At 40.9% G+C, this 14,181-nt stretch overlaps 1 protein-coding gene across 1 annotated transcript; it reads left to right on the top strand.

The window, feature by feature from the left end:
* On the top strand, positions 1–9,715 carry LOC133122477 (potassium voltage-gated channel subfamily G member 3-like). The gene is made up of 2 exons (XM_061232462.1): positions 1–623; positions 7,034–9,715. The coding sequence occupies exons 1-2, from the start codon at positions 1–3 to the stop codon at positions 7,677–7,679; spliced, it is 1,269 nt and encodes a 422-aa protein (XP_061088446.1). The 3' UTR covers positions 7,680–9,715.
* Positions 9,716–14,181: the final 4,466 nt, after the last annotated feature.

Below are 14,181 nucleotides of genomic sequence, written 5' to 3'. Positions count from 1 at the left end.
ATGAAGTTTGGGAAGAGTATTTGCATCCTGAACGTGGGAGGCACAAAATACGCCTTCCCCAAGGATGTAATAAAAGATTTTCCTCTGAGGAGGGTCAGTCGGTTGCACAACTGTGCTTCAGAGAAAGAGGTACTGGAAGTCTGTGATGATTACGACCGGGAGAGAAACGAATTTTTCTTTGATAGGCATTCGGAAGCCTTTGTGTTTATCATGCTGTACGTAAAGTCAGGCAAGCTGAGATTCGTGCCGCAGATGTGTGAGCTGTCCTTCTACAACGAAATGATATACTGGGGACTTGAGAGCTCGCATTTGGAGTTTTGCTGTCAGCGTCGCCTGGACGATAGGATGTCCGACACTTACACCTACTTTTCAGAGGAGGATATCAAAACCGAGCAGGAGTTGAGAGACGACGATGATCTGGATAATTCAACAGGCACTGAAAGAGGCAGTGCGAAGTGGCTGGAGAGGATGCGGAGAACTTTCGAGGAGCCCACGTCGTCTGTGGCCGCACAGATACTGGCATCTGTCTCCGTCATTTTTGTGATAATGTCCATGGTGATATTGTGTGCAAGTACACTACCGGACTGGGACACTGCCAAGAACAACAGCGCCGAGGAGCACAGGTACACAGGGAGTGTGGAGCCTTCTTTCTTTCTTCCACGTTCCTTCCCATTTTATTTGGCAAATTGGCAAAACGTAATGTCGACAGATAAAATGGTGTGTGTGTATGCGTTGTACCTTCGCATGCATGTGCGTTTGTTTGTGTGTCTGAGAGGCAAGGAGAGAGAACATTTTATAGAGTAATTGTTGGGAGATTAATAATTATTCCCCTTAAGTGACACGTTCCAAGTGTTCAAAATGTTAGGCTGCATTTACATAGTTTTAGGAAGTAAATGCATTTATTATCATTTATTATCATGAATGTATAGTTGTCGGCTGTCAAATGTTCTTTTGTCCTGTGTTTATGTTGAAGTCTCAAACTGTTTTGTCCTTATTTTTCAGCACACAAACAGTTCTACAGACTGTTCCACTGCGAGGGGACATGGCACAGGCTAGGCTATTTATTTCCCATGATAATTGTTTTCTTATTTAAGTCTTTTTGCGCGCACTAATTAGGCTTTGTACGTTTTGACGAATATTCTGAAAGAAACACATACGAATGGATTGTCAGATTTGTTTAGAGTTCAAACAATCCTGCTTATCGATACAAGGAAGGATTGAACGGTTGTTCCTGACAATATCATAGTTGCATTGATAATGTACTATGTCCAGTATTCATCAATTTTATTACTGCAAATGAGGCCTTTTTTAGACCGACAAGAAACGTGTAATTGAATGGCTATGCGAGCACGCGTAGACAACGATCATTCCCCGACTCAGAAGGAAAGCACCATTGAGTTTAAGACCAGAGGCTCGTGTCCCCTGTAGGGGACACAAATGGGTCTTAGCTGTACATACAAATACATGAAAAACTGAAATACAGGTCGCATACTATTATTACTGCGCACAGAAAAAACTACTTTTGGCTACTCATCACAAAAAAAACAATCTTTTCAGCACGGGTATTCCTCAGGTCTAAACGAAGAACCAGCTCGAGTCAAAACATAGATTTTCTTTTTCGTGTATCTGCATTATTTCCGCGTATTTTCTTCATTTTAATGTACAAACAATTGACATGAAAGAGGCGCATTCTGGATTTTGCGTTCGTGGTCACCATGAATCTGGCTGACATCTTTTGCGCCAGGATTTCTGTCCAAGGTGCTGGACCCGATAGTATTTACAATTTCGAATCTGTATCTTAAGTGAATTCGAGGATTTATTACAATAGTCAAACTGTGACCAGGACCCGCCGCCTGTCACTGTTGAATCATATTTGGATACATTACATTTTATTTTAATAAATGGAGAATATATGTCTATATGCCCCACAAAGATTACAACTGTTGAAGCATTGTGAAGTATAATTCGGAATACAGGTGATGTACTCCAGCAAACAGTTGGCGTAAAACACCTTCCAATTTTAGCGGACCGAAAGTAATTGGACAAATGAACACAAACTGAAATAAAGTCATATTTAATATTTAATTGCAAATCCTTTGCAATCAATGACTGCCCGAAGTTGCTTTGGCTGTTTGTTTTGGATCATTGTCCTGTTGATGAAGTGTCGTCCCATCAGTGTTGATGCGTTTGCTCGGATCTGAGCAGACAAGATGTTTATGTATATTTGACCATTCATCCTGCTGCTGCCATTAGCAGTGACATCGTCAATGAACACAAGTGAGCCAGTTCCAGTTGCAGCCATACATAAATAACAATGTACCAAACAGTTCATTATGACATACCTAATTATTTTACCTCATTGATTTATTGTGATTTTCAGCCTAATGAAGGCTTTACTGGCATTGACACTTCTTTGGTCCTCATGTTGAGAGACAACAACAGACTCCAGATTCAGATGACACTCCAATAATCAACTGTAGACCATTTGCTTGCTCTTGTGTGCATAAACTAATGATGAAACTGTCCAAGAAATATTTGAGTATCCAATTGTCCAATTAAGTTGGTCCCCTAAAAATGTGTAGGGGACTATGTATAAAGGGCTACAATTCCTACACTGGTCACCCAATATGAATGTTAAAACCCTCACTTAAGTCTGCACTTTATAGTCATTGTTTTATTTCAAATTCAATGTCCTGGAGTACAGAGCCAAAACATCCATCCATCCATCCATTATCTGAACCCGCTTATCCTGAACAGGGTCGCAGGGGGGCTGGAGCCTATCCCAGCATACATTGGGCGAAAGGCAGGAATACACCCTGGACAGGTCGCCAGTCCATCGCAGGGCACACACACCATTCACTCACACACTCATACCTACGGGCAATTTAGACTCTCCAATCAGCCTAACCTGCATGTCTTTGGACTGTGGGAGGAAACCGGAGTACCCGGAGGAAACCCACGCAGACACGGGGAGAACATGCAAACTCCGCACAGAGAGGCCCCGGCCGACGGGGATTCGAACCCAGGACCTCCTTGCTGTGAGGCGGCAGTGCTACCCACTGCGCCATCCGTGCCGCCTAGAGCCAAAACACTGTTCAAATAATTATAGTATGAACTGTACTGTGTATGATATACATAGTTAAAACCTAGGCTGAACACAGATTTCGGTCAAGAAACCCGGAAAATCACATAAATGATCAGGTGCCAGGACCAAAGAACCAATCACAACCCAGAAGTAGGCTGAATAGATGTCTTTATTAAATGACAGGCGGATCAGACAGGCAGGGGTCGAATGCATGCAAAGAGGTTCAGCAGAGATGCAAGCTTATTTATTTATTTATTTATTTATTATTTGCCTACTTGATAGCCACTCTTATCAAGGACAACTTACATCCTTGAGTAATGAGAATCCCTAAGACTGAATCATCTGAAATTGTTGATCTGTTGAAATACAACAAAGAACAGCAGAGCAAAGCCTCCATCATTTTAAGTGGAGCACTTTCTATTCCATTCCAATTCATGCATTCATGACACTTTGAAAGAAGTGTACCTCATGTCATAACTTCATTGTGGGACAACATTAAATACATAAGAAAATCTCAACTTTGTCATCAAATAATTGCCCATATTAAAAGGAACATAAACGAAGTGTACATAAACCACACACATATGCCCCCTCATGAAATACTATGCATCTATCTTATTAATATATTTCTGTGAAGTTTGTTTGAATCTGTATGTCTGTTCCTTCCCTATCATAACATGTGGCCTGGCCGCAGGTAGGCACAGTGATGCTATAATGATATTCCATTGAGAGGATATGTGTGCAGGGGCCAGGTAGGAGTGACCTTAGCACTTCTCAGCCAATCACAGCACAGCCTCGGGACTTGAGGCTGGTGAGTGGCTGGACTGGTTTTCACAGAAAGGTCTGTTTTGGTAATGGGGTGCAGCATGAAGCCACAAATGTCTGGGATGTTGGTTTGGCAACCTCACGCTATAGACTGTGTATCTTAGCACATAGGATGCAGTGGCCATTACATACAGTATATGCATGGATTCTTTATGTGAGGCACACACACATACATTCTGACAAAGTAAGTCAGAATGTAAGGTTATCTCTATATATAGGCAGAGAGTGTAAGACACTGAAAACACCACTGAATCATGTATCCGAGGGGTATAAAACTTTTAGTGCCATTGATCGAATCAATAATCTAATGAAACATTTAGATTTAGAATTATTTAGTCTAAAATGAATGCCCGTCCTGCAACACACACTATAAGCTTGTTGGTGTGTGCGTTGTGGAAGTAATATGTGTCACTGGTTCTTAACTGGGTTAGTCAGTCAGGTCTCTAAGGGGTGCCAACACTGACTCTCTGGCATTTTTGGCAGATTGCAGCTCCTCATTCCTCCCATCCCGTAGTAGCTCTCCACCCTATCTTTGTATCGCCATCGTTCTCCAATTCCTTGCACGTGCCCAGATGTCCTTGCACCATGCCCTGCAGTTGTGCTCGAACTGCTCAATCACTGTGATGATTAGCAGGCAGTCAGATATGCAGTAGGCTCTGGGGTTTCCATTGGGAGGGTTTGAGTGAACCTGACCCAGAAAAGCAAAAGAAAAACAAAATGGTGGGTGTCTTCTTCAGTTACCATACAGTAAAATGTTTTTTTCTTAACGCAGGTGATATGCTTGGGCTGTGGCTCCAACCTGAAACTTTGCATGTCATCTCAGCTAATGACAATTTACAAACCCCCAGCCAAGAGCTCCCAAATATGTATTCATGGGTTTCACGTGATGTCACATTAACTTTGGGGACCAAAATTCATCAGTGCTTTCCATCTGCTACAGGACTGTCGTATCGGAAAAGGAAAGATTGGTTAACATTTGATCAATTACAGTACCAAAGAACCTTGATTGTCACAAAAAGACAATCAAGACTGATTTTTATTGCTGCTACCAAAACCTTATTAACTAACTATCAATGATTTACTTTACACATGTACCTAAACATTGCTCACACAAACAAATTTACACAAAGACTGGTGCAGACCAGGCCAACAGGCTTAAGCAATGTTTCAGCGGTGTCAAAAGCTCAATCAGAACTAGATACAGCACACATATGAAATGTATTCTTTTTACCATAAAGGTGCCTCTGCATTGAACAAGGCCCACTAATTCCCCATAATAGCAGACACAATAATGTCACATGAGTGAAACCCATGAATTGAGCATCTACAAGCTCCTTTCCCCTCCTTTTACCCCGTAAGGTCCAGAGACTTGGTCAGTACTCAGAATCTGATTTTAAAAAGTCAAGCCCTTACGGGGTGAAGCCATTGCATGTCTACAGGGCCATAAAACACCTACAGTACTGTAAGTAAGGCATGGTTTGCCTGACACAAGCAATTCTCTGTGAAAGGGAAGGGGTCGATTTAAGATGGTATACTGTAGGTGGTTAGGTGGTTTGCTATCTATGCTGCTGACTGAGGATGTACAGTGCCATGAAAAAGTATTTGCCCCCTTCCTGATTTTTCAGATTTTTTCATTTTGATAGTTGGTTTCTGATCTTCAGACAAAATATAATATTCGAGTAAACATAAAATACAAAAATGTAAATTATTGTTTCACTGATTTCATTAAAAATGTTAATGCTACCCCTGTGAAAAAGTTGCCCCCTTAAATTTAGTAACTGGTTTCACCACATTTATAATTTGATATCAGTCTTTCACATCACTTTGAGTTTTTACCCATGCTTCTGCTTTAATGAAGACATTGTTTTTTGAGAATGAACTACTCTTTTCAGGTTCTACCACAGCATCCTTAATTTTGATTATTTTCAGTCAATTAGATTGCCTTTGTGTTTTGTATTATTGTCTTGTTACAGAACTCAATTACACTTCAACTTCAGCTCATGCACAGATGACCAGACATTCTCCTTGATAATTTTCTGGTACAGAGCAGAATTCACAGTTCCTTCAATAATGTTAAACTGTCAAGGACCTGAGATATCAAAGAATCCAGACACCATCACACTACCACGATGTCTGACTTTTAGTATGATGTTTTTACTGTGAAATGCTGTATCCACCTTACATCAGACATGGGACCCGTATCATTCAAAAAGTTCCACTCAAGTTCACTTGACTCATCTGTCCATAGAACATTATCACAAAAGGCTTGGGGATCATCTGGGTTTTCTGCAATTGTGAGATGAGTATTGATGTTTATCTCGGTTGTTTCCAGTTGTTTCCACTTTTTTCCCAGTCTCTTTCTTATTGCAGCGTCATGAACACTGATATGATGAAGCTGAGGTAAGAGAGGCTTGCAGGATGGATGTTCTTCTGGGATCATGTGTGACTTCCTGGATTAGTTGTCACTGTGCCCTTGGAGGAATTTTGGCAGGCCAGCCACTGCTGGGAATATTCACCACTGTTCCAATGGTTCTCCATTTGGAGATAATGGCTCTCACTGTCGTTCAGTGGAGTCCCAGAGCCTTATAAATGGCTTTCTAACCCTTTCCAGACTGATATATATATATTCCTATCATACAGTTTTTTATCATGCAGTTTCCTTTCATCATGACATACCAAACTTATAAAAAGTCAGGTAAAATACCTTCACAGTGATGTGAAAGACTAATATCAAATTCGAGATAGTGTTCGATCACACTTGTTGCTGCTAAAAGTGGTGCAACCAGTTTTTAAGATAAAGGGGGTAATTATTTTTTCACAGGGGTGATTTGGATATTTGATAACTTTCTTCATGAAAGAAATGAAATAGTAATTAAAAAAAATGTTTTTTGTTTACTCAGGTTCCCCTTCTTTAATGTTATATTCTTTAATAACATGTTGTCTAAAGGTCTGAAACCATTCTGTGTGGAAAATACAAGACAGTAGAGGAAATCAGGAAGGGGACAAATACTTTTTCACAGCACTGTACAGACTTGAGAGATACATGTCTGCTCTTAGTGAAGTCTATTTTGTCATCACACCCCCGCCCCACCCCCACCCCCCACCCTGGCCACACGTTCACAGGATCATCGAGGCAGTGTGCATCGGCTGGTTCACGGCGGAGTGCATCGTCCGCTTCATAGTGTCCAGGGACAAGTGCGAGTTCGTGCGGCGGCCGCTCAACATCATCGACCTGCTGGCCATCACGCCCTACTACGTCTCCGTGGTGATGACCGTGCTGACGGGCGAGAACCCGCAGCTGCAGCGGGCCGGCGTCACCCTGCGCGTGCTGCGCATGATGCGCATCTTCTGGCTGATCAAGCTGGCCCGCCACTTCCTGGGCCTGCAGACGTTGGGCCTGACGCTGAAGAGGTGCTACCGCGAGATGGTCATGCTGCTGGTGTTCGTCTGCGTGGCCATGGCCATCTTCAGCGCCCTGGCCCAGCTGCTGGAGCACGGCCTGGACCTGGAGGCCAGCAATGAGGACTACGCCAGCATCCCGGCCGCCTGCTGGTGGGTTATTATCTCCATGACGACCGTCGGCTATGGAGACATGTACCCCATCACCATGCCCGGCCGGGTGCTTGGCGGCGTGTGCGTGGTCAGCGGCATCGTCCTGCTGGCGCTGCCCATCACCTTCATCTACCACAGCTTCGTGCAGTGTTACCACGAGCTACGGTTTCGCTCCAACCGCTGCACGCGGAGCCTCTCGGCCGAGTTCCTCGACTGACTGGCCCCGGCTCCGTACACCCTGTTCTCTAATGCCCCTCTCTGCCTGTTCCGCTAATTCTTTACTCTACTTATTCCTATAAGATTTGGACTTTTGGATAGACTATGGATCTATTTATAACTGAACATTTCTCAGCTGAAACTCTTCCTCCTCCAAACATACGCTCAGGATTTTTTGTCCCCTTGCAGCAGGTTACCTCCATCATGGGCAGGTGGAAATGTTCTTATGCTTGTTCTCTGCCTGTCCTACTACTGTAAGATAACTGAATGGATTCGATGATTATGTAAAGTCATTGCTTTGTGCACCCAGCAGAATTCTTTAGATTTCTTGACTGCTGCATATTTTGGATGAGTTTAGAAACTCTATCAGAAACCAGTCCTGTTCCTTTAGGGTCTATGGATGAGGTGGGTGGGCATGACTGACCAAAGAAAGGATAAAACAACAATTGCTCAGAACCTTTCATCATTGCAGGCCAGTCTGTGTCTACTGTTATATTGCTAGTAGTAGAGTAGTAGAGCCACACTGAGAAAAGCACTTAGAACAAATACTGAGCCTCCTTCAAAGCCTTACACAATATGTTGTACTGACCTCCCTTACAGATGGTTGCCAGTCACATAAAATCTGCTTCTTGAGCTCCATTTTGTTTCTAGCAGGACCATTGCCATCACTAGGAGTTGCATTGCCTTTTGGAACACAAAAGGGTGCTATGTTAACAATAGTAAAACAATATTATTATTTTTTTTAAAGATTATATCTTTACCCCCTTCTTTGCACTTGGACCTGTAAAATTGTGAACTGACAAAAAATCTTGAAAAACTGATTTTCATGTTAACGGCTATGGATGAATAGCAAGTTGTTTTAAGTGGGCATTGGTCATTGTAAATTACTGGGAGCTGGTTGGGTCAAGTGAGGCTGGATTTTACAAGATCAACTTTGCTTCACCAAGTGATTCAGAAGAATCATAGATAAATCCAAAGTTTGCACAGTATTAAACTGCATTAACCGATTCTCAGAGATTTGTCCAACAAACAGTTTTCTTGTGATATTTCCTGTGGGGGGATGGGGGTGTTTCTGAAATGGACAAATGGTACCGCCATCTGCTAAACATGGTCCGAATCCTCATATGCACCTTCTAAGCGAGACTGTTTGATTCTGTACTCAATCTGTCAGTCATTGAGACTACACCAACTGTTCTGTGTAGCTTCTGAGTAGGAAGCATCAAAGATGCATATTTACATAAGATTAGATCTCCCCTGTCCAGAACATCACTGATCCCACCCCAGAGGGAAGAAGAGACAAAGAGAGAGGCATGAAATGCGTGAACATAACTATCCACTGAGTGACAGTAAGTCATAGAGGAGAAAGTGGGATGGCTGACACTTTACAATGCAGTTAGAGTAACACAAAATAACCCTGCACCTATTTGAATAAAAGCACCGTTAATGAATGAGAAACATGATTATGAAACTAGAAAACAACTAGCAGCTCGAAAGTTGCTTTGTGTTAACCTCAGCAGGCAGTGTTGGCTATTCCACCTCCTCCTCCACGACTTGCAGTCAGGACCCAGTTGAGGGGCCAGTGTGACGCATTTGGCCTTCCCTACAGATGCACTGTGTCTCCATGATCCCAGGTCCTCTCATAGAGTCACACCAGGCTCCCCATTGCACTGATCCAAAATCAGTGATGGTCTTTATCTCTCTAATCCCAAATCAATGTTGGTATTTATCTCTTTGATCCTAAATCAATGATGGCCTTTATCTCACTGATCCCACATCAGCGGTGGTCTTCATCACACTGATCTGGAATCAGTGATTGTTTTCATCACAATGATCGGGAACAAGTGGCAGTTTTCACCCCACTGTTCTGGGATCGGCTATGACTATTCTAATCCAGCCTCACTAGTACTTATCTAAATCAATGAAGCTCCCCCTTGCTCTGTTCTCTGGGATTTTCCCATTGTTCCTTTCGCCCATGAAAGTTTGTTGGCTTGTTTTACTGTTTGAAGTAAACTTGGAATAAATAAATTGAAGTCTGAATCTGCCTGTAAATTTATCTGTGCTGAGGAGAAGTACCATGACAACATAATCTCTATAACTTTATTTGGAAGACATGTATTGGGTTCATTCTATGCATAGTGAAGGCATAGTCAATTCACTGTAGAGAAATATAAATGAAGGAAAATAGTTGTAAAAATTCATTTAAAATAATCAAACCATAATTTTCCAGTGACATGATATGGCTGTTGGCAGTCTATTTCAGTAACAGCGCAGCTCTGGTTTCGAGGTAGGCTACTATGTGCATTGTAAGTAGAGCATAATTTCATTTCACAGCAGTGTGCCAATTTTCAGCTGTCATATACAAGAGAAACATTTGCTCGCAAAAGCTAGCAGGGTGACTGAAAAAACAAGCATTTATTTTACCACAATTTCAAATTTCATTGTAAACATGGTGTGATCTGTATCTGGGATGCACACTTAAGCCCACGTCATCCATCACCAACTTACTTTCTGTGTTACATCCTAATACTTTGAGCTTGATTTTTGGTTCTGCTCATCTGCTAAGTATAACGATGTTTAAAAGCATATTACATATACATTTACATGAATATTATTAACATGCATGTCTACTGAATGTCAGTGGAAGGTGAAAGATAATAGTAATTGGATAACAAATGGGCCGACCAGGTTTGGGTAGAATTCAGTTTCTTTAGTGCCCCTAAATTTTGTGCTACCATTACATCACATTACATTATATGCATTTGGCAGACGCTCTTATCTAGAGCGATGTACAATAAAGTGCAAATCTTAATCAGGGTCAAGTGCGCTGAAAACCCTAGAGGGAAGTATGGTTCAGTGCTTATATGAATAAACACTATAAGCACTTATGTACAGTTGCCTACCGTAACTAATCTCAAATGATAATAATGAAAAGTAAAGTTTACACAGTTTATTTTGGTAGGCCTATTGTTTTGCATATGTTTCTTTTTTTTTCTTATTTCTTAGTCTCATAATGGCTTCCTTGACTTTCATTGGCACAGCTCTAGTCCTGACAAATAGCAATAACAAACTCCAACGACAATCTAAAGCCAAGAATCAAGACTAGATACTGAAAATTCCTCAGGTAATTAGTGAAACACCTGAAACACCTGTGAAGCCATTTGTCCTAAATGTTATGGTGCTCTGAACTGGGGGGACTATATATTTTCCAAAAACATGCAGTAGGTGACAAAATCGTTGGCAGCCCTAGAGATTCTTTTAAATAAAATCAAAGTTAAATCTGCATGCAAAATCCCTTTGTCATCCATCACCATGGGGAAAGCCAAAGAACTGTCAGATAGTTGTTGAGCATCATAAATCAGGTAGTGGATACAAAAAGAATACATACCACCAAGCACAATTTGGGCAATACACACTGCAACAGATTCAAACTTGCCAGGCAGAGTGCAAGTGCATAACATCCCTACACACAGATGGCGAGGGAATCAACCATAACATGCCAACATACCTTCCATCAAATATACTGGATGGGAAATAATTGTAAAACTTACATATCATAGTGGTTGTATCATTAAAAAAAAAAAGGTAAGCATAATATGCAGGTATAGAACGCCACAGCCTGATACAATTAAAAGTAAGTTTTAAATTTGGGATTTTTATTTCTTGATTTCAGATAAGAATAAATAAAGAAGGCTGAGGCCGATGGTAAATCTTAAAGTTGGGACTTCTGATTCTATTTCAAGCCCATGCATGAGCAGCTACTGCAGTGAATACTGAAAGCATGGAATTCTTGGGAAACACATTTTCTTCACATTTCATCGATTAGGAGGTGTCAGCTCTGACTCTCACTAATGAGATCTGTCACCTGCAGCTATTCCTCTTTTTGAACAGAAACAAACCAGCCGTTTCATTGAAACTGAAGTTAAGGGCTTCCCTTGTCATTAATGAATGCCTTCAGCACCTTCTTACACCTGTGGTGGCTCTATTGGCAAAAAGATGATGACGGCTTTCGGTCTCTTCCTTAGTTTTCACTTGTGACATTCATACATGAAAGCAGGCACTTACATGCACACACACACACACACACACACACACACAAAAACATAGGGTGTGGAGGGGATACTACTGCAGCAGCAAACATAAAACATAAAATGATTAGTTTAGTGTGGACTGTTAGCAACTTGTCCAAAATACCTCAGGACCTTTTTTAAACCAAGCTTCTGCAGTTCTCTCGGGGTCACACATGGGTATGTGGCTCCAGAGCAAGCCAGGTCATTTGGTATACAGGATAGACTTCGACATAAACAGAGGGCTCTCTCAAAGGGCCTATAACACAGATCCCATGGAGCAGCCAACCAAACTAGTAACCATTAAGTTGTCCATGGGCAGTAAAATATTTGCTGTACAGGGACCTGAGGGGAGTCGAGTGAACAACCTGTGAAAAATAACAAAAGGAAAGCATTCAATTTTACCAATGTTACTGAAAATAATCTACACAATGCAAAGCTTGATTCATTTTCATCACTTTCAAATGATGACATGCTCGATTTGACATTGTAATACAATTCCCATTAAGGCTATCCTCTTAGAGACATGGTAGACAAAGAGTTGAACTATGAGACCAGGGGGCAAGGGTGACACAGAAATTATATACATTTGCTTTCATGATAAAGTTAAAAAAACAGCAAAACTGTATGATCATAACAAATGACTCAGTGGACAAAGGACCCATACATGAATATACAATTAATTTTTAATTCATGAATATAAAAATAAGCAGCATTAAGTGGCAATACATACACTTTTCATAATGAATAAGAGCTGAGTTCTTCCTTCCTATATCAACAGGAATATTTTCTTTAATTTTAGTAACGCTGTCTTATAAAGCATTTCCCATTTCAAGCCTTTATTTTCTATAGATAGTAAATATTAACTTTTAGTTTTTGGGTACTTCTTTAAATTGCTCCTGGTACAGCAGCTGTCATACCTGTGTCAGTAATGTTAAACTCAGATATGTTCAATTTAGCAAAGTGTTGTACGATGCTTTTTCCAAAGTGTTGTACGATGCTTTTCATTCACACACTAACAGTGTTTGGCTGCCATGCAAGGCACGAACCAGCTTGTCAGGTGCAAATGGGAGTTAGCTGTCTTGCTCAGGGGAAGATTGAACCGGCAATCGATGTTTCTCCTAGTTAGTACGTTCTGAAACAAAGGATTGTCGGAGGAATGTCTGGGAGTGTGTAACCCCTGATGAGTACTGCTGGCATCTGAGTGGCAATGCACTCCACTATACCTCAACAAATTAGCATTAGCTAAATTTATATTTACAAGCCTGCAACATACTAAACATAATCCCAAATAGATTAACCCACGATAGCGGGGACCATGACAATATACTTAATTTAAGTGCACAACATCAGCACAGTGTTATACAGATTTGTGAGAAAATCCAAGATAAATAGCACTGATTCTTTCCTTGCATTCATTGGTTACATTTAGGCCCATATGTTACTAAATAATCACCACGCACAACATATTTGCATGCATGGCATAATTGCATGTATACTGTCCAGACTTTACATTAAATCCATATGACAGGAGCAACAAAAAGAACCTAAGTAGGCCTACAAAACATCATGTAACACAGTAAAGTACTGTGAAGATATTTTTCAAGCCTGACCACAATGTTACAATATACCCATACAATGGTGTTACTACAAAAAAAACTGCATCCATCAATTAATTAAAATGGTTAAATGGCGTAAAATGCTGGTGATCACCATTTTGGAACCAGCTAGTCTAGCATGAGCCTAGCAAGTTAGTCAACAGTATCTTCACTTTACACTGTTTACAGGCTTGACGAAGCTGGCTATCAGCAGAGCTATTTTAATTTCCAGCTTTGCCAGCATAAACCAGCAAGGGATCAGCACATAATGCCACATTTAGAGTACTACAGTACTGTGTGCAGTTCTGTGGACCACACTATAAGATACAGAGGTGCTAGAAAAGGTTCATAGAAGGGCAACGAGATTGATTCCATGTATAAAAGATAAGATATGAGGAAAGACTAAAGATGTGAAATCTCTTTAAGGTTAGTAAAAGGTTTGAGGCTTTAAAAATGTATTAAAGAGATTAACAAAGTGAACTACATGAAATTCTTCAGGGTTAGCAGAATAAAGGATAAATGGAAATTGGCGAAGGATCATTCCTCCACGGATATTAGGAGGTACAGTGGTGTGAAAAAGTGTTTGCCCCCTTCCTGATTTCTTATTTTTTGGCATGTTTGTCACACTTAAATGTTTCAGATCATTTAAATATTAGTCAAAGACAACACAAGTAAACACAAAATGCAGTTTTTAAATGAAGGTTTTTATTATTAAGGGAGAAAAAAATTCCAAACCCTCATGGCCCTGTGTGAAAAAGTGATTGCCCCCTAAACCTAATAACTGGTTGGGCCACCCTTAGCAGCAACAACTGCAATCAAGCGTTTGCAATAACCTGCAATG

The sequence above is a fragment of the Conger conger genome, chromosome 2 (assembly GCF_963514075.1).
Source record: "Conger conger chromosome 2, fConCon1.1, whole genome shotgun sequence".
NCBI classification, from domain to species: Eukaryota; Metazoa; Chordata; class Actinopteri; order Anguilliformes; family Congridae; genus Conger; species Conger conger.
Note: the sequence above shows the minus strand (reverse complement) of the source record. Positions and strands in the feature narration are given on the sequence as shown.